Source organism: Aegilops tauschii, chromosome 7 (assembly GCF_002575655.3).
Source record: "Aegilops tauschii subsp. strangulata cultivar AL8/78 chromosome 7, Aet v6.0, whole genome shotgun sequence".
NCBI classification, from domain to species: domain Eukaryota; kingdom Viridiplantae; phylum Streptophyta; class Magnoliopsida; order Poales; family Poaceae; genus Aegilops; species Aegilops tauschii.
In genome coordinates, this window is record NC_053041.3 from 27504712 (window position 1) to 27525135 (window position 20424).

A 20424-nucleotide genomic window follows, 5' to 3' on the forward strand; every position below is an offset into this window, starting at 1 on the left:
TCACAATGGATCAAATCAATAGAATACCAATACTCAGGAATGCTCAAGTAAACCAGAGCATGGTAAAGGAATAACAGGAAGATGCAAAACTCAGGAAGAAAGATATGATTATAGCAAAGAAAGGGTGACACCATAAAGAAAGATATGATTACAATTACATCCTTCAGAAGACTCGGTCTAAGTGATTCTACCTGACTTCGAAATCAGTGGTGCCTGCAATTTCATGTATGACCTTGCTTATGGAACTCGTTTCAACTCTTCACTAACATGAACATCAGGGCATTCGTGCAAAAACAGTAGAAGGTCCTTTGTAATTGTTTGGAGCTTGCTTTCCTCTGGTCGAAGATTATCCTTAAGAGTACTCTCGTGAAACAGCTGCAGAGCACCCTGTGCTGAAATTTCTTGCACGGAGTTGTGCAAACCTTCAAGTTTTCCTCTACGCTGGCCGTCGAGCAGCAACTTTTCTTTTAGACTGTCGGGAAGACTAGCAAATGCACTGCTTGAAGGACAACAAATGGAAAACATAATAACTGAGAATGACACAAGAGGAACTCTATACAAGAAAACTGTTATTTGTGCGTCCAGAAATGCAATTTACCTAGTAACCCCCCGAACAAGACCCCACTTGTATCCAACATGCGCAGATTGCCTATGCCCAAGGTTGAACCCCTCTTGGGCAACATCTTTCTGCCCTTCTGTTATACCATCCCTATAGCCCATCTACAAAGAAACCAAAAGCCTTGCTTCAAACTTTTTGGACATCACACAAATTCACGGTTCATGATTAATCAATAACCATTGAAGACGAAATAATCATGTACCTTATGAAACTGGTCCTGCCTGTGGGTCCATTCTCTGTGTAAGCTGGAATCATGTCCTGGAGAATCTGAAGCCTCACACCAGGAGTCATCATCTGCAGCAGCATCTTCACCATTGCCTGAATCGAAATTGGTGGAAAACAATTAGCTGTGATCATATGGAATGCTAGCATTCAAGTTCAAACAGAATCTACATTGTTAGAAACTGTATCCAAGTAACATACTCCTTCCGTCCCATAATATAAGAGCGTCAACAAAAGATAGACAGAGAGAGGGTTGCAAAATCTTGTGATACTACATCAGAACAAGGCTAGGGCACTGCCACAGAAAAGGGTGGTCGAGACCGTGGAGAGATGGTCCCACTCGTCGGCAAATGAGTTTAAAAGAAGGAGGTGTTGCGACAAACATGAGGAATTATGGCCTACAATTTAATCGGCTTCAGTGTTCTGCATCTGCAGCTTCTGCAGCTATCTGTAATTTAGTTCAATGCATAGATCAGCAAATGGATGAAAAACAAAATAACCATGAGAGAGGACTGGTTGTTTCACACCCCAAATTAACCAGGATAAGCAATGCCCACTAGATTTATGTCATATGGATGAAAAATAAAATGACCATGAGAGAGGACTGCAGCCTTTCAACTAGAGGTTAATCGGATATGAAATGAAACAGGATGCACGCGCGCTGGCCTAAGAACTCTACCTGGTTCTGTTAGAAACTTGTGAGTGATATAATTATCATGTCGAGCCTTATAAAACGGCGGAAAACGCCAGTAAACCGGCGATGTGGGACTAAACAATGTACCGGCCGCAGCACGGCATCCTCTTACCATGGTGCACGGTCGACGCCGGCGCCTCCCAGCGCTCCGCAGCTCGCGCTTGGCCACCGAGGGGGTCCAGTACGGCGGCCTCCATCCCCCTGTCCCCGGCGACCTCCGCTGCCGTCTCCCGCTCCAGCCGCCGGCGTCACCGGACAGAGCAGCCGGGCCCCCGGCCGCCCCGCGCACGAAAGAAGGCGATGGATCGGCGAGTGAACCGCGGCTTGGAGGGGGGCGACTGGTGGAGCCGGATTCCGGCGGGGTGGCCGGCGCTGTGTGAGATTTGGGGGCCGGGGAAGAAGAGGACGAGGCAGCTCGCGTCTTTTTTCTTTTTTCTTTTTGAGGCAGCTCGCGTCCGTGTGGCCTGGCTACTGGGAGCCCATGTCTATGTGCGCCTATTGCGGGCCTTGCTGGACACGGCCGGGTAAATTCAGGCCCAACAAGCTATGACCTCTCTATATTTCTTCAATCATCAAAGGATAAAAAGTTCTCAAAAAAAAAATGAAAGGATAGAACCCCTCAAAAAATCATCAAAGGATAAAACAAATAGATACGTGATATTTTGTGAATTCACGGCTTTTGATTTTGACATTTTTCTATTATTCATGATTTTTGTTATGTAGTCAAGAAAAGAAGAAGTTGGGAAGCAATAGACACATCAACCAAAGGCAGGGGGGAAATATATGGAAATGGCATCCAGGCGAATCCGCCTTGCCCCCTCTCCCCTGATATTTTTCTCGCCTCTTCTATTCCAAAAAGAGGAAAATATGAAATCAGTACTCCAAGAAATGATATGTATCTTCAAGAGGTGAAAGAGTGTCGGAGGCGGAGTTGCGACGTGGGAGTGCAACAGGGGTGGTCCACATGACATGTCCGCTCACGCTCATCGTCTAGGTACTTGCATTGTAGATTTGTAGTGCGCCGTGCTGATTTGATTAATATCGGGAGACAAGTTTATTCTCCACGATGATGGGATTTTCTAGTGTTTTAGAGAAATGGATAATCAACTAGAGCCAAGTCATAAGAGTTCAAACATAATATATTTTTCATTTTCACAGCGAACTATAACATCATATATAACTAAAATTTATTTTCACAGTAAACTCCAGCAAAGATTATTTCACATACTTTTTTTTTCATTTGTGAACAGACCTGTCCTATCTGCAAATATGAAGTCTTTTGGGCTTCCTCCTAGCATGCCATATCACAAATCACAAAAGAAGAAGAAAAAAAAGCAATAAAAGTCTTTTCATTTTCAAAAAAGAAAAGGGGCAGAAGAAGAAACACATCAGCTTTTAGTTGGAAAAATATATACTGTCCTCACTGATTTTTGGCATGCACAATTTGTCCTGATGCTTCACAAGCTTAAATATTATCAAGGTTCTCATGCCATGGTCATGAGTGTGCCTGCCTGCTACTACTGTAGTTCTGCAATACTAGTTGCTACACCTCTCATGGATATATGATGGGTTTAAGAACAGATGGCAGGCCAAACACTGGTAAGAAGATAGCAGCACAAATGACAACCACACCACAGCATGTCATTCCATACTAGTTAATAACACTGGGTTGCACTGCTATCCAAACCAACTCACTCTCACATAACTGAAGGTTCATCAATCTATGATCACCAGAGACTGTTCCAGGCGGCGAACACGAGCTCGAAAAAAGAGGGAAAACTTTTAATAATCTACGACGATATCACCATCAAACACAGCTCTAGACATTAGTTGACGATGATGTCAGATGTTCCACGAGAAGCCGCCGTCCCCCGGCTGCTCCCCCATGAACAGCCCGCTCTCCACGAGCTCGTGGGAGATGAGATGTTCCAGGTCGTCCATGTCGTGCACAGACTCCGCCTTTGGGGTCGCCACCGCATTGCCGCCAGAAGCGGCCGGGTTGCTGCTCACGGACTTGAAACTGCTGCTTCGCTGGACCATGCCAGCTCCGCTGTTGATCAGATTACTAGGCCCCGTCATACCCATCGGAGCGGCGCCCTTTGCTGTGCCGTTATTCATGTGCTGTGCCTGCTCTGCGCTAGCAGCGCTGTTGGTGACCACGGCTCCGGATGCGAGACCACCATTTGCATTGGGAGTGCTAGGAGACTGCTGCTGATGATGTTGCTGCTGCTGCTGCTGCTGCTGCTGCTGCTGCTGCTGTTGATGTTGCTGCTGCTGCTGCTGCTGCTGTTGATGGTGTTGCTGCTGCTGCTGCTGCTGCTGATGGTGTTGCTGCTGCTGCTGTTGATGCTGATGAGCAAGAGTGCGGCTATTGGTATTCTTGGCTTCTTGCAGCAGCTGATTGATCACATGCTGCTGGAATTGTGGACTAGCGCCCAGGCCTTGGAAATTGTTATGCTGGTGCTGGGGCATACCTTGCTGGAACGACATCGGATGCTGGAATTGCCCAAGCTGAGCGGCACGGAACGACCTAGATGCTTCCAGCTGAATGCCACTGTGCACTGCTGTAGGACCTTTGAAGATACTCGATGCCTCCTGCTGAAGTAAACTTTGATTCGGGCTCGAGCCTCTAAGCATATTCTGGTAATTATTTAGCGCAGCAGCATTCTGAGATGCCTCCTGCTGGAGCAAACCCTGATTTGCGCTTGTGCTTCTAAACATATTCTGGTAACTGTTCATTGCCGCGGCATTCTGTGATGCCTCCTGCTGAAGCAAACCCTGATTTGCACTTGAGCTTCTCAGAATGTGTTGGTAATTGCTTTGTGGTGCAGGATTCTGCGGATTATTACTAGTTGCTCCAACACCTGGAACCTCGTTATTAACATGGGGGCTCATTTCTATTTTGACCGCCTTTGAGTCATGCAAATTCTGCACCGTGAGCTTTGGTCCAGCAGTTTGCTTGGGATAGTTCTTCAGGCCCTCTGCAGATGAACAGGCAAAATATTAAACATTTAAACTATCTCACGGATCAATGGGCAAAGCAAGGTCACTATGGTCACAAATGTTTCAGTTGTTATGATTTGCTGTTATCAGCAGCAAATATGATGAAGCCCTAAAGGTGGCATACGATGTTTAGCTCCGCACTGTTTGAAGCCCTAAAGCTCAAAGTCCACATCTCTCACTAGTTCAGAAGTTGCATTACATCGCTGGGTTTTTGGCTCAGCTGGAGTTTGAACGTAGTTTCTAGTCATGTAGATGTTTCTTATGAAGTACTACCTCCGTAACAAAATATAAAGTAGGCTAAACTAGCCTAGCCTACAAAAACGTCTTATATTTCGGTAATACAATACAACATGCATTATGGCTTAACCTTTTGTAAGAAACCAAAATGCTATGCGTAGTTCTACCATGTTCATGAGAATCACTGGTCAAAACGGTTCTATGGAAACTAAATATAGCACCTAATAGGTACTAAAGACGATTGGTGTATGTGCATGCTCCTACCTATAGGGCCGAGCTTGTTCTTGTGGCTGAACTCAATTAGATCCTTCATGTGATTCACCACCTCTGATATCTGCCAAGAGGACATAAGCAATCAACATGCTATAATGCACATATACAGATAAATCCATATAATGCGCGGAGAATATCAAGACTACAAAATGTTGAGCAAATAGAAAGGTAAATGCTACTTAGGGAACTCCAGTTACCTGCAAACAGCGAACATATCTTTTAGAAAGACCATGCTCATTTAGGCTGTGGTGATCTATATTTTTCGCTAGTTGTCGTGATGCTGACGCAAAACTATAAATTTCACACAAAAAAGAATTTACATTTAGTCATTAGAATATCAGAAATTCAACTCTAGAGAGAATCAACTACATATTTTTGTGACTTTAGTTTTACTAACTCGTTGCAAGCCTTTTGTGCCTCATCGTTCGATAGGCCAGCAGGTCCATTTTTTGTGACAGTAGCTTGATAACTCTGGGTAGCACGAAGCATATGTGTAACCTGAAAAAACAAAAGCATGTGCATAAGAAATGTATAGAAGGGTACCAAAGTTAAAGCGATCACACAAAGCCACAGATTAAGATTTATAATTATGTGGACTGGTTGAATGCCCGTGCTTTACCACTTCCTACTTAGTAAAAAATAAATCCATTTGGAAGAAAAAATTATGAAAAAGACAGGAAGCTTTCAAATTGCAAAACCGTAAAATAATCATAGTGATTTAGAACCACAAAACAAGATGGCAGAGACGGTGGAGAGATGTCCCCACTTGTAGCAAGTGATTTTGAAAGGTGCTATGGCAAACATGAGGATTGCAATGAATTATTGGCCTACTCTAAAGGTGGAGTATAATTTATCGTCTTTGGTGTTTCTGCCTGCAGCTATCAGCAAACAGTTAAGCAAATGGGTGATAAACATAGTAACCGTGGGAGGGATCTGGTCTTTTCACACCCCAATCACCTAGGAGCAGCAATGCCCATTAGATTTTAGTCATAAACACAAAACTACAAGATGCCAGGCATCAAATCAAACTGTGTCTATGTCGGCAACAGCTCAACCATATGCTGCCTCTCAACCAAAAGGTTAATCAAATAGGAGATGGAACAAGAATCCCATACTGGTCTAAGAGCTTTACCTGCTCTGTTAGAAACTTGCGAGTGACATACTCGTCGTGTTTCCGTGAACAAAACTCCCAGGACATAATCTGCATATGCAATTCAGCACATAAGAATGATTCACATTTCGAGATAACCACAAATCCACAAATGTTCAAGAAAGGACACCCGAAAGGTGCTATGGTATGGGCTAGGTATTACAACTAGGAACATACCTTTAGTTCTGGAGTGAATATTATTCTTAGCTGTCCCTCGTGTGTGACATGTTGGTGGTCGTAGATGCTCTTCTGAACAACTTTAGTATGCTCCAGGAGCAGCAGTCCGTTGGGCAATCGGAACTCGTTCGGCATGTCAAGGAATAGATATTCATCCTTAACACCGTGGTCAAATCTAATTTGACAGAGTCTAGGAAGTATTTCAGAGGTAGCCTCTGTATGATAGATAAGAGAAAGGGGGAAACTGGGTGAGCTCAAAAATAATACATATTGATATTACATTGCAGAGGAAAACTTAAAATCTTATTTATGAGAATTGCACAATGAAGAGGCAACACAGAAAGAGCCCCAAAAACAGACAGTCAAGGTGTTCATCTAAAAAACAGGAGGGGCAAAGCGTATGATAACACAAAGAAGGCTTTGTTGTGGAAGAAACAAAATGCCAACACTATGAGGCTATTCTTCATTCATGACAGTAACACACTATTTCTTATGATAAGGTATTCTGTACTGCTCCAGAGAGTTAACAAATTCATAAGATACTTTTATTTGCACTCTTGATGCTTAATGGCTTCCTTAGAATTCTGTAAAGCTACATTTATTTGCACTCTTGATGCTTAATGGATTCCTTAGAAAGTAATACTGTTGATTGTCTTCTGTAAAGCACAAGACATGTACAAAAATATTGAACTTGGCAAATAGAGGAATAACAGAATAAGCACAAACAAATGAGCATTCATACTCAGTGAGCAATCTTGAAGGGAAATGTGCAAACAACCAAGGATATAACATTTTACCATATCCTTTCCCCGAATGCGTATTACAAATATCACAACGCCATGTACCCTGTAACAAGGGAAGAATAGGAGTGTGAAATTTCATAGATCTTATACAACATCAAAGGAATAAGTACCCTGGATATCGACCATGCATGCAGAGCAGACTAAAGAATCAGCTTTATCAGCTATCAGTGGGTTTATTACACAAAATAGATATATACAATTAAAATAGCCATTGCAGGATGGTTTCAAACTTTCAATTAAAATAACTAGTGCAGGTTAACATAACAAATATTTCCTCAAGAGGCTACACATACAAATTATGTTTCTCACTGCCATCAAAGGTAATTGATAATAAACAGTGTTGAATAATCCTAGCAGAACTTGTGAAAGATGTTGTATGGTACTCCCTCCGTAAACTAATATAAGAGCATTTAGAATACTAAAGTAGTGATCTAAACGCTCTTATATTAGTTTACAGAGGGAGTACTATTTAAACATCTATTCTAAATAATTTCAGATATGAAATTTTTACTAACCGGGGATGTCTGTGGAATAGCAGCTGAGGTATTCCCTGGCTTTTCATATGATGTCACACACCATCTCTCTCTTGATCGTGGTGCAAAATATTCATCAATGAGCTTCCTCCAGTATGTTATGGGATTATTCTACAAGACAATTTTGAGTAAATTGTACTTCCATTGCTGTGCACCTTGTAATAAATGTATGAAAATGCAGAAACTCACATCTGGCCGGTAACGCTTGTGATACAAATACTGCATTAACCTTCGAGAACAAAGCCCACTCTCAACAGGAGTCCTAACAGGTCCAGCTAGCTGAATTCCAGGCTGTGCTAGCGGCGGCCTCAACTGTGGCTGCCGAGGTATGCCAACTTGAGAATGTTGATGCTGAGGAAATTGTTGCGATAACTGATGCTGCTGTTGTTGCTGAATTTGTGCCAGTTTGTGCTGCCGGATCAAGGCTTGAAGCTGTGGGTTGTGTTGGCCCTGGAGATGAAGAGAACTCTGACCTTGGAGCAGCTGTTGAATCAACTGTTGTTGCAAGATATCATCTTGCCGAATATCAACTCTTGGCTTCTTTTGAGCATGAAATGCGGCGGCAGCATCAATCACAGGTTGTGATGTTACACTAGATGCTCTCCGCTTCTGCATCTGCTCTTGGGGTGGACTTTGCTGCATGATGGAGCCATCAATGACTGAAGAACCAGAAATGTTGTTGGACGAAAACGACATCGGAGAGGCAGGAAGGCGCATGAATGAATCAGCATTCATGCTCGTACTTTGCTGAAACTGGGCACCTCCAGAAAGTGATGAGTTGCCATCAGTCACCAAAGAGCTAACACCAATGCTTGGCCCAGAGGAATTTGTAGTACTAACTGGAAGGCTACCATTCATGTCCCTGGGAACAAGTCCAAGGTTGGAGCGTGGGGCCCCGGACATGGAGGTCAGCAGGGTTGAGACTGAACCATCACCTTGAAGAATCTTGCTTAATGGAGTAGAACTTCCCTGGAAACTAGCAAGGATCTTCGGATACTTTCGCTGGAAACTGCAAAATGTAATTATCAGTATATTTTGAAGCAATGCAAGCAAATCAAGAAAACAGTCACCAAGAAATTTCTCAGCCAATGAGCTTATGAACCAACAGTCCAGGATGCATAATTCTAAGTTACTAACTTCTAAGTCTCAAAATTAGGAGGACATCAATGATAAAAATAGCCATCATCAAAAGGCAAGTGTTAATCCGATCTAAGAGATGAAATACATTGACTTTAACTTCCAAAAGGAATACAGGTTATATGGCCGACATAAAAGAAGCCATAAATAACACAAGTAGAGAGGAAACAGAGCAAGAGAAGTTGACTGAGACAGGATATTTCATTTGAATTACTAACTAGCACATAATACAATCAATGCAAATTGCAACTACACGCTCCCATGATCAAGTTCCTAACAGCAAAGAGAGTTGCTTTCTATTCACCCTGGCAAAAGGAAAACACAAGACAAAGGGAGCTGGTAGTGAGAAAAGTTCAGCGATGTACAGTCTCATGCGAGCTTGCAAGATATCACAAACCAAACAGTAAACAAGCTAAGGTAAGAGAAAATCACAAGAACACAAACACACCTGGTTCAATTAGAAGAAAATACAATCTTGCATGATCACCTGCCACTTTGTTTGGATATTTAACTACAGACTAAAACAAGAAACCCTGATGACAAACAAAAACTGCTTCAAAACCTAACTAAAACAGGACACAGCAGATAGACTGCCTAACCTCAGAAACTGGAAGAGAAGGTCAATGTAATGAATAAAAAGATTTAACTCCCTAAGAAAAAAAACAAATACAAAAAGGAGACAACTTGTATCCTTCAATGCAGAAACGAGTGTGTGTCAGTTTTTAAGGTGGTCATCAGTCACGGGGGGATTAGAAGATTTGTTGAAGGGAGGCAAATGTTCTGCGACAACACAATTTGGATACTGAGTGTTAACTTCTGCCGCGGCTTTCTTAGAGGTGATTGATTATTTTCCCCTGTTGGTTCCCCAAAATTGGTTTATTTCTTTCTCAAAATCGCCGCACGTGGGACGGCGCACACCGCACCGGGCAGGGCCCAGGTGCCAAGGGTGGGTGGGCCCGGAGCCACCGTGTGCTCCGAGGGGAGGAACCTATGGGAGCTCGCGTACCATGGACCGACCGAGGGAGAACCCGTGGGCCCACGTGTCAGTGGCATGGCTCCCTCTAATCTAACGTAAAAGAAAATCACAGGTACACAAACCCACCTAATTCAGTTAGAAGAAAAAATACAACCTTGCATCATCACCCGCCACTTCGTTTGGACTATTTAATTACAAGAAACCCTGAATAAACAAAAACTGCTTTAAAACCTAACTGAAACAGGGCACAGCAGATAGACCGCCTAACCTAAGAAACTGGAGACAAGGTCAAAGTAATGGGAATAAGAACTACCTCACCAAGAAAAAAAAAAGGAAAACTAGTACAAAAAGGAGACGAATTATATACTTCAATACAGGCAAGAGTGTGCCCTTTTTTAAGGTGGTCATCAGTCACAGGGGAATTCGAAGACTCGTAGAAGGGGGGAGCAAGTGTTCTGCAATAACACAATTTGGATACTGCGCGTTAACTTCTGCCGCGGCTTTCTTAGAGGTGATTGATTATTTAGCCCTGTTGGTTCCCCCAAAACCGGTTTCTTTCCTTCTCGAAATCGGCCGGTTCATCCTCAGCAGAATCGAATCACAAGGCGCAGACTCAACCCAAGAAATCACAAGCAGATAAACCTAACTAGCACGGAGCGGCATTGCGCCATGACAGAGCTCACCCCTAGCTAACTCCACCCCCAGCTCGTAGTACAAAAGCTGCAGGCAAACCGATGATACTACCGACCAAAACAGGTAAAGGAAGAGAAGGCAAAACTTTGTTTGAGAGCTCCAGGCATTCACGGCCTCCCCAACAACTCAAGCAACAACAGAGGCAGTGCTCCTCCAAGATCCAGAGAATTTGTGGGCTCGGAGAAATTCGACGCTCTTTTCAGCTCTCGCTTTTGGTGGGCTCTACACCTTTCCTAGCGCAAGAAGGGGATTTTTCCGCCCCCAAATTCCCGGCGCCGCCGCATTGGGGTGGCCGGGGCCGTCTCCACGGCGGAGAATCGCCCCCGCATCAAGAACGCGGAGGCAAATCCCCTCGAAGCGGCCGGGCCATGAGTGGAACCAATCTACTACTACTACCAGCAGCGCAGATACCACCAACGGAGTGCGGTGCGGAGAAATCCTCACCTCGGGAGCTCGCTCGCCGGCGGCGCGGTCGTGGCCGGTCGCTGTTCTTCCTCCTCGGCGACGCTGCCGCCGCTCTCCTCCCTCCCTCCTCGTTGGCCTCGTGCTCGCGATATTATTCTTTCTGGCGTTTGTCCTCCCCTTTTTATTCTACAGTGGTTCTTATTTCTTCTCCTCCGCTTCTGGTGGCAGCGTGCGGGCGGCGGCGTCGCCGGCGGGCGGGCGAGGGCGGCCGGGTTAAATAGATTCCCGGAGGGGGCGACCGGGGCCGGGCCGTGGTGACCGCCATCGACGGTTCGCGCGGGGCCCACCCGCGCCATCCCAGCCCTCCGATCCGGATCCAACGGTGGAATCCCCCACGTGGACGCCCGCGATTGGCCGGGTGGTGGGGACGCGCGACCGGGAGCGCGGAGGTCGGCCCGCGCTGCGCGCACGCGGGCCGGCGCACACCGCGCGGCACGCGGGCCAGGCGGGGCCGCGCCGTCAGCGGCGTGGGCGGTGGGTGGGTGCGACGCGACCGTGTGCTCCGAGCGGAAAGCCGCGAGCGCGAGCGCACGCGGGTCGCGCGCCGTGGGCCCGTGAGAACCCGCAGGCCCACGCGTCAGCGGCGTGGGTCGCTTTACGGCTGGCTGCGAGCTGGTGCGCGAAATAAACGGGGTGTTTCTTTTCGGCTGGGAGCAGGGCTACGTGCACGCTGGCTCGGTTAACTGACCTGCGGGCCGGGAAGCTTCTCGGGCCCGCGTGTCAGCGTGCGCGTGGGTGAAACGTGACGGGTGCGTGTAGCTTTCTGCCCTTTTTCCTTCTCGGGCCGACTGCCGCACATCATTTGCCCGGGAGCGAATTCGCTACGCGCACGCGGGTCGGGGCGCTTGCTTTTCTGGAGCGGTTGCTTTGCGAGGGGGGAGGGGGAGGGTGGGGCCGGCGGGGGGGAGGAGCAGGCTGTTTGAGTTTGGACTAGTATCGTACGATTTATTATTATTTTTTGGTGCTTAATAACGTGATAATTATCGTGTGCTAGGTTAGGCTGGGCCGACCATCGTAGGGCTCGCTTTGGCTGATTATTGTGGCTCACATGTTTGGGGAGGGAGGAGACGTAATCATAGGATTGGTAGGTGCTTTGGTACCAACAACAACAACAAAGAACACCACGGCGAGGTCTTATCAAACCAAAACAATGGCTTAGTTCAATTCAAAAAAATTGCATTAGTTTTCTCTATTAGAAAAACAATGCCTTGGTTATAGAAAAATGTCTTGGTTGATTGATGGGCATTGAACATGCTTATATGTTGCGCGGAACAGAAATATTTCACCCACGACTTCACGGAAATGCCTGCGAATTTGTGCATGGTTAGTCAAGAAACTCATGGGCTCGGAGAGCGAGTTGTAATGGTGGCCCTCGCCGCGTCCTCCTCGCGGTCGAATGTTTTGTCCCAACACATGAGTCTCCGATATCGTCTTGGCCGTGGCCGGTACATTCCCGTTCACTTCATTAATTGTCATCGTCGCTTCAAACGCCTTCGAAACGCTAACACATCGTCCTAACCCTAACCCTGGCCGTCATGGATCTTGCATTAATCTCATGATGGAGCGGTTGAGACCGACCGAGATTACTCGTTGATTTGGCTTGCCTGACCAAACATTACCGATTTGCCTTTCGTTTTGCAATACACCCCATTACCAGCTAAGTTGTGTATTTTACAAACACACCCCCTGTGGCACTCATTGCGGGCTTGAAGGATTGGCCTTTCTTTTTAGTTTGGAGGAGGATTCCTAAAAGGGAAGGACGTACTGTGTCAACAAGTTTGCTAAAATAGGGTCCGCCGTTGAGAGTATTTCTCAAATTGTGTGCTACCCATGATTAAATGGCACCGTGGGATGGTTGGGATAAGAATATCCCATGGTGATCGACGTGGGGCCCCATTCTTGCTCTAGGGTGGGCACATTCATCCATAGACGGTTCGGTGACCTTTGATGTGTATTACATATTTGTTGGTTGTGTCTCCACCTGAAGATTGTATTATTATTATTTTGCATACATTCTAGTGCTTTTATCTGTGGTGGAGGACTACTTCGACATTTTTCTAGTTTTCAAAAAAACAATGTCCCAATTGATTGACGGCAGTTGTACATGTTTATCTGTTGCGGGGAACAAAAATCTCTCACTGACAACTTCGTGGAAAATGCCTAAAAATTGGCGCATGGTTAGCGTAAAATGTTCCTGCTTTGAGATGATGGTGTAGCTAGTTGTGGCCGAATGATTCATTGTCAACACATTTTTCTTCGAGGTTGTCTTACCTAGATCAGTACATTCCCCTTCACTTCATTTTTTTTCATCATCGCTTCAATCGCTTTCAAAACGCTACGAGGCCATCCTAACCCTAACCCTAGCCCTAGCCATCACGGTCTTCCATCTGTCTCCTGACCGAGTAGGGATCAAGATGACTCGTTGATTTGGCATGGGTGGCTAAGCATTACAGATTTTCCTTTCCTTTTATAATCCACCCCATCACCAGTTGTTGTGTATTTTACGAATGTAGTCCCCATGGAATACATCGCCAACCTGGTGGGTGTTTGAGGGAGTCCTGGATTAGGGGGTCCTCGGACAGCCGGACTATATACTTTAGCCGGACTGTTGGACTATGAAGATACAAGATTGAAGACTTCGTCCCGTGTCCGGATGGGACTCTCCTTGGCATGGAAGGCAAGCTTGGCAATACGGATATGTAGATCTCCTCCCTTGTAACCGACTCTGTGTAACCCTAGCCCCCTCCGGTGTCTATATAAACCGGAGGGTTTAGTCCGTAGGACAACAACAATCATACCATAGGCTAGCTTCTAGGGTTTAGCCTCTACGATCTCGTGGTAGATCAACTCTTGTAATACTCATATCATCAAGATCAATCAAGCAGGAAGTAGGGTATTACCTCCATCGAGAGGGCCCTAACATGGGTAAACATCGTGTCCCCCGCCTCCTGTTACCATCCGCCTTAGACGCACAGTTCGGGACCCCCTACCCGAGATCCGTCGGTTTTGACGCCGACATTGGTGCTTTCATTGAGAGTTCCACTGTGCTGTCGCGATAAAGGCTTGATGGCTCCTTCGATCATCGGCAACGATGCGATCCAGGGTGAGGTTTTCCTCCCTGGACAGATCTTCGTATTCGGTGGCTTCGTACTGCGAGCCAACTCGCTTGGCCATCTGGAGCAGATCGAGAGCTACGCCCCTGGCCGTCAGGTCACGTTTGGAAATTTAAACTACACTGCCGACATCCGCGGAGACTTGATCTTTCACGGATTCGAGCCCATGTCAGGTGCGCCGCACAGTCATGACGAGCACGACTTAGCTCTGCTGTTGGACGGTGTTCGGGAGATCACACCTGTGGCTACTCCGGCCCTAGATCCGGAGTCGATTGCGCCGTCCGAGGACGGGTGGATGGACCCTGCCTCGGAGGCCACACACTCAGTGGCGATAGAGCCGAATACTGACTTCACCTCCTATGAGACCTGTGTCGCCGGATCCTCGGATTCGTCCCCGGCCACAGGCCCCGAACCGCCTGTGTCCATGCCTATCGAATCTGATTGGGCGCCGATCATGGAGTTTACCTCCGCGGATATCTTTCAGCACTCGCCCTTTGGCGATGTGCTAAATTCATTAAAGTCTCTCTCCTTGTCAGGAGGCCCTTGGCCGAACTATGTCTGGCTCGAGTGGGAGGCGGACGACGAAAAAATTCGTTCCCCACCCGCCACCCACTTAATAGCCACTGTCGATGACTTAACCAACATGCTCGATTTCGACTCCGAAGACATCGACGGTATGGACGACGATGCAGGAGAAGAACGGGAACCACCGCCCACAGGGCGCTGGACAGCCACTTCATCACACGATATATATATGGTGGATACACCCAAAGAAAACAATGACGAGGAACGGAAGGATGCAGCGAGGGATAGTTCCCTCGAGAAGCAACCAAAGCGACGGCGTAGGCGCCGCTCCAAATCCCGCCTCGGCAAAAACAGCGATAACAGCGCAAGAAAAAATAATACCCCGGTCGACTCCAGAGGAAACAACGACCACACGGACCCAGCGACAGAGCAGGATGAACCAGCGGACAGCGAACATAGTACGGAGCTGCTGTCCGATCACGGCGACGCCGAGGATAAAGCTCATCAACCTCTCTCCGGCGAGGAAAACAGTCCGGACGACGATGCACACATCATCCCGGAAAAGCACTTGGAACAAGAGAACCTCCATAGAAGGCTTATTGCCACCGCGAGGAGTCTGAAGAAGCAGAAGCAAAGGCTTAAGGCCGCGCAGAATACGCTCAACAGTAGATGGAACAAAGTGCTCGACACTGAAGAAAAGTATGGTGGCAGTCGCCACACAAATAGCTATCCAAAGCGCAAGCTGTTGCCTGAATTCGATGATGAGGCCTTAGAGCCTACCTAGACGAAAAATAAAACGGCCGACCGGTCGGATCAACCACCTCGTGGCCGCGATAGGGCGGCTAACGAGGCCGCACATAAGTCAGCACACGATTCACGTGAGGACTTGCATCAAAAAGCCGACATGACCAGATCCATCTACGGATCTAGGAAGCACGCTCCAGCGCAGAATCAAAATCGAACACTACAACCGTCAGAACGCCATAACACATCCAAATATAGGGGTGTCGCGCACCCCCTATGCTTCACTGATGAGGTGCTGGATCACGAATTTCCAGAGGGATTCAAACCCATGAACATAGAGGCGTACGACGGAACGACAGACCCTGGGGTCTGGATTGAGGACTTCATCCTCCATATCCATATGGCTCGCGGAGACGATCTCCACGCCATCAAATACTTGCCCCTCAAGTTGAAAGGACCAGCTCGGCACTGGCTGAAGAGCCTCCCCGAAAATTCAATTGGAAGTTGGAAGGAGCTTGAGGATGCTTTTAGGGCTAACTTTCAAGGGACCTATGTCCGACCTCTGGATGCAGACGATTTAAGTCATATAATTCAACAGCCCAGAGAGTCAGCCCGAAAGCTTTGGAATAGATTTCTCACTAAGAAGAATCAAATCGTCGACTGCCCGGACGCCGAAGCCTTGGCAGCTTTCAAACACAGCGTCCGAGACGAATGGCTCGCCAGACACCTCGGCCAAGAAAAAACTGAGGACAATGGCAGCCCTAACAAGCCTCATGACCCGCTTTTGCGCGAGCGAAGATAGCTGGCTGGCCCGTAGTAGCACCAGCGACCCAGGCACATCTGAAGTCAGGGATGGCAATGGAAAACCACGACGCAGTAAAAGCAAGCGTCGAAATAACGAAGACAACCCAGACAACACGGCTGTAAACGCCGGATTTAGGGGCTCTCGACCCGGTCAACGGAAAAAGCCTTTCAAAGGCAACAGAGATGGACCGTCCAGCCTAAACAAGATTCTAGACAAATTATGTCAGATTCATGGCACCTCCGATAAACCTGCAAATCACACCCACAGAGAATGCTGGGTCTTCAAGCAGGCCGGCAAGCGAAACGCCGAACACAAGAGGAGGGAGACACCAAGTGAAGACGAGGATGAGCCTCGCCAGCAAAACACTGGGGGCAGAAAAAATTCCCACCAGTGGTCAAAACAGTGAACATGATTCAGGTAACAAAAAGGAGGAGCAAACACGCACTCCGAGACATATGCGCCGTAGAGACCGTCACCCCTAAGTTCAACCCTTGGTCGGCCTGCCCGATCACTTTTGATCGCAGGGATCACCCGACTAGTATCCGACACGGAGGATTGGCTGCCCTGGTGCTAGACCGAATAATCGACGGATACCATCTCACCCAAGTCCTCATGGACGGCGGCAGTAGCGTTAATCTGATACATCAGGACACAGTCCACAAAATGGGGATATGTTGGGTAACGCAGCAGAAAACAAAAAATTTCCGACCTACGCACCAGCCCAGGACCACTATGGAGACTGCATACATGGTTTGATCTTTTTCGTTACCGACTCGTAGCGCAGCGGGAAGTAGAGTCGATGACGATCGGCGGTGCAGATCCCCGCAGCTAGGATTTACAACCTCCCAACCGCGAGGATGTATACCCTCATCTGCTCCTCAGACAGCCCTCCGGGAGGCGGTCGAACAGCTCCCCGGACGGTGTCGCAGACAGCCCTTCGGGAGGACCTTCAAAACTCGAACGGTCACTCGGACAGCCCTTCGGGAGGACCTTCGAAACTCGGACGGTCACATGGACAGCCCTTCGGGAGGCACTCACGAACTAAGACCGAAACTACGATCTCTCTACAGAGTTGCACACATACGGTGTCATCTATCCGGCAGGGCTTCGCCGTCCAGAACTAGTTCCTGCCGGAACCCAGACAGCCTTTCGGCTCTACGAAACTATTTCGCGGGGAGAGAGAGAGAAGCCAGATCATTGCATGGCACTTGTATGTGAGAAGGGATGATCCTTTAGGCAGCCCCCTCCACCCCTATTTATAGGCCAAGCCCAAGGGTGGCTTCTCCAAGAAGCCAAGGGGGGAAATACCAAAAAGGCCCTCAAGGTGGCTTCTCCAAGAAGCCAAGCAAAAAACCACTTTCACTATTCATGACGACATTTTTCAGCGTCCGTTCGAGCTGAAAATATTTATGTGGGCTCAGAATATTTCCAGTACCCACTAAAATAATTTTCAACGCGTTCCGAAACAATTTCGGTTTAGTGATTTTCATCTGCGAAAAGCAAACAAGAATGCGTTTTCACTATTCATGAAGACAATTTTTCGCGTCCACTAAATCCGAAAATATTTCTGTGGGTCTTAGAATAATTCTAGTACCCACTAAAATGATTTTGGACTCGTTCTGAAACAATTTCAGATTAGTGAATTTAATCTGCGAAAAACAGCCAAAGCGGTACCGGCAGCTCCGAAACATTTTCGGTTTTTATTTCTGAAAATTCCAAAAAGTTTCCAGAATGATTCTGGCACCCTCCAAGAATTATCAGGCATGTGCCGAAACCATTTTGACTTAATGGCATACCCCGAAACAACTTTTTCGGTTTCACCGAAACTCATCCGGTGACCTCTCTCTGCGGTACGATTCCGCTGTCCGAAACTTTTCGGTGTCCGAAACTTTTTCGGTGATTTTCTCTCAGACTCCCTGTCTAGTATTCAGCAGATAGATGACCCTTAAGCGTGTGACCCTATAGGTTCGGTGAAGTATAGACATGACCTAGAACCCCTTCCGATCAATGATCAACATCGGAGCCGTGGACACCCATATTGACCCCTATACCCACACGAATGAATATTCGAGTGAACCTCCAGTTGCCGTGTGCTATTCCTGTTGCTTCGCGATATGTTACAAATACCCGAGGTGAGACATGTTGGCATTCTCGTGGATCAACAACTTGTCCACTATGCTAGTTACCTCGTTACCGGTTTTGTTCTCTTTTCTCATTTCCGTGTTCCGGCATCCAAGTGATCAAATCACACTGGGTCTGGCCAGACGATGATGGATACCGTAATACCGAGAGGGCCCGAGAATATCTCTCCATCGTCGGAGGAGCAAATCCCAATCTTGAGCTATCAAGTTACTTGACACACTTTTCCATGAACCCGTAAGCCGCCGTAATAGCCACCCATTTACGGATGACGTTTAACAAACCCCAAAGTTCATGAAGCAAGCATGAAGAAACTCGATACTCTCATGGTCTAAGGAATCATGCAAACGTTAACCATCTCTGTGTTATGCACCATTAACTTGTGACGAATGAATCTCTTAGCATAACATCAATCCGGGTCGATTCAACACAAATGTTCTCTTAACATTGTGCCCTCAAAATTGCTGGCATAGACATGCCCATGATCAGGAAAACAGAACCATCATGCAACACTTGAGCTAGTCTTAGAGGCCAGACTAGGAATACTTCTTACCGTTTATTATTCCACACGTGCATATGAGTCTTCCTCCGAGCCTCGTGGATATTGCAGACTCGAGAATCATTGCAGTTATAGCATGGAACATAAACATAATTATGAACTCGGAGATAAATAATATCATTTATTATTGCCTCTAGGGCATATCTCCTACAGACTCCCACTTGCACTAGAGTCAATAATCTAGCTTATGCTAATGCACTTCACACCTGTGGCACACCGGTGTAAATATGCTTCGCTTGTGGTATAGCCTGATGTCCAACGGATCTGACGACTTCAGTTCCGTGTGTATCTTTGCATGTCCTCGCGTTTTCACATTTTCACAAAATTCATATTTTGTGTGGACTTGGCTTTATATGTATGTGAATCACAGGTCGAACCTGGATTCCTCAGACTGAGTTATGGAGCAACTACCTGCAGTAGTGTCCCATTGTCAAAAGCCATCTTGGAACTATACTAAGTTCATGAATGAACTATATGATTCAACATCTTCTTTGTCGCTTCTAAAGCGTCAACATACTTAGCCCTTGTTATAGAATTCGCCACAGTAACTAGTTTGAACGAATTCCAACTAACTGTGCCACCACATTGTGTGTTACACAAAACCCTTAATTTAAATCGAAAATCGCATGGAGAAAAGATGAAGACTGTATCGATGTAACATTTTACAACGAACTCTTCATGATCTCTGCTTGCGAGAAAACCATGTCATCAGTGTTGGAAATATGCCCTAGAGGCAATAATAAATTGGTTATTATTATATTTCCTTGTTCATGATAATCGTTTATTATCCATGCTAGAATTGTATTGATAGGAAACTCAGATACATGTGTGGATACATAGACAACACCATGTCCCTAGTAAGCCTCTAGTTGACTAGCTCGTTGATCAATAGATGGTTACGGTTTCCTGACCATGGACATTGGATGTCGTTGATAATGGGATCACATCATTAGGAGAATGATGTGATGGACAAGACCCAATCCTAAGCCTAGCACAAGATCGTGTAGTTCGTTTGCTAAGAGCTTTTCTAATGTCAAGTATCATTTCCTTAGACCATGAGATTGTGCAACTCCCGGATACCGTAGGAATGCTTTGGGTGTACCAAACGTCACAACGTAACTGGGTGGCTATAAAGGTGCACTACACGTATCTCCGAAAGTGTCTGTTGGGCTGGCACGAATCGAGACTGGGATTTGTCACTCCGTGTAAACGGAGAGGTATCTCTGGGCCCACTCGATAGGAAATCATCATAATGTGCACAATGTGACCAAGGAGTTGATCACGGGATGATGTGTTACAGAACGAGTAAAGAGACTTGCCGGTAACGAGATTGAACAAGGTATCGGGATACCGACGATCGAATCTCGGGCAAGTAACATACCGATTGACAAAGGGAATTGTATACGGGATTGATTGAATCCCCGACATCGTGGTTCATCCGATGAGATCATCGTGGAACATGTGGGAGCCAACATGGGTATCCAGATCCCGCTGTTGGTTATTGGTCGGAGAACGTCTCGGTCATGTCTGCATGGTTCCCGAACCCGTAGGGTCTAC

The 20424-nt window shown here is 46.7% G+C and overlaps 2 protein-coding genes across 2 annotated transcripts; both read right to left on the reverse strand.

The window, feature by feature from the left end:
• On the reverse strand, window positions 1-1996 carry LOC109748190 (uncharacterized). The gene is made up of 4 exons (XM_020307225.4): window positions 1648-1996; window positions 822-937; window positions 599-720; window positions 1-496 (listed from the first exon to the last, which is right to left on the reverse strand). Exons 1-4 carry the CDS (start codon window positions 1730-1732, stop codon window positions 238-240), a joined length of 582 nt encoding a protein of 193 aa, XP_020162814.1. The 5' UTR covers window positions 1733-1996; the 3' UTR covers window positions 1-237.
• A 1149-nt stretch (window positions 1997-3145) lies between these two features.
• Window positions 3146-11293, reverse strand: LOC109748201 (uncharacterized). The gene is made up of 10 exons (XM_020307236.4): window positions 10962-11293; window positions 7901-8720; window positions 7694-7822; window positions 7173-7221; window positions 6376-6590; window positions 6181-6249; window positions 5446-5546; window positions 5246-5339; window positions 5040-5109; window positions 3146-4516 (listed from the first exon to the last, which is right to left on the reverse strand). The coding sequence occupies exons 1-10, from the start codon at window positions 11276-11278 to the stop codon at window positions 3378-3380; spliced, it is 3003 nt and encodes a 1000-aa protein (XP_020162825.2). The 5' UTR covers window positions 11279-11293; the 3' UTR covers window positions 3146-3377.
• Between the last annotated feature and the right edge of the window lie 9131 nt (window positions 11294-20424).

Bases quoted from the DNA above. Each gene is read 5' to 3' on its own strand.
- LOC109748201 (XM_020307236.4), bottom strand. From the start codon at position 11,278: ATGGCGCGGGTGGGCCCCGCGCGAACCGTCGATGGCGGTCACCACGGC. The intron at 6,250-6,375 runs GTATGTTCCTAG...TTGCATATGCAG, and splicing joins TATTCACTCCAGAACTAAAG to ATTATGTCCTGGGAGTTTTG. The intron at 5,110-5,245 runs GTAACTGGAGTT...TCCTCTTGGCAG, and splicing joins GATATGTTCGCTGTTTGCAG to ATATCAGAGGTGGTGAATCA.
- LOC109748190 (XM_020307225.4), bottom strand. From the start codon at position 1,732: ATGGAGGCCGCCGTACTGGACCCCCTCGGTGGCCAAGCGCGAGCTGCG. The intron at 938-1,647 runs GTAAGAGGATGC...ATTTCGATTCAG, and splicing joins GGCGTCGACCGTGCACCATG to GCAATGGTGAAGATGCTGCT. The intron at 721-821 runs GTACATGATTAT...GTTTCTTTGTAG, and splicing joins GGCAGGACCAGTTTCATAAG to ATGGGCTATAGGGATGGTAT.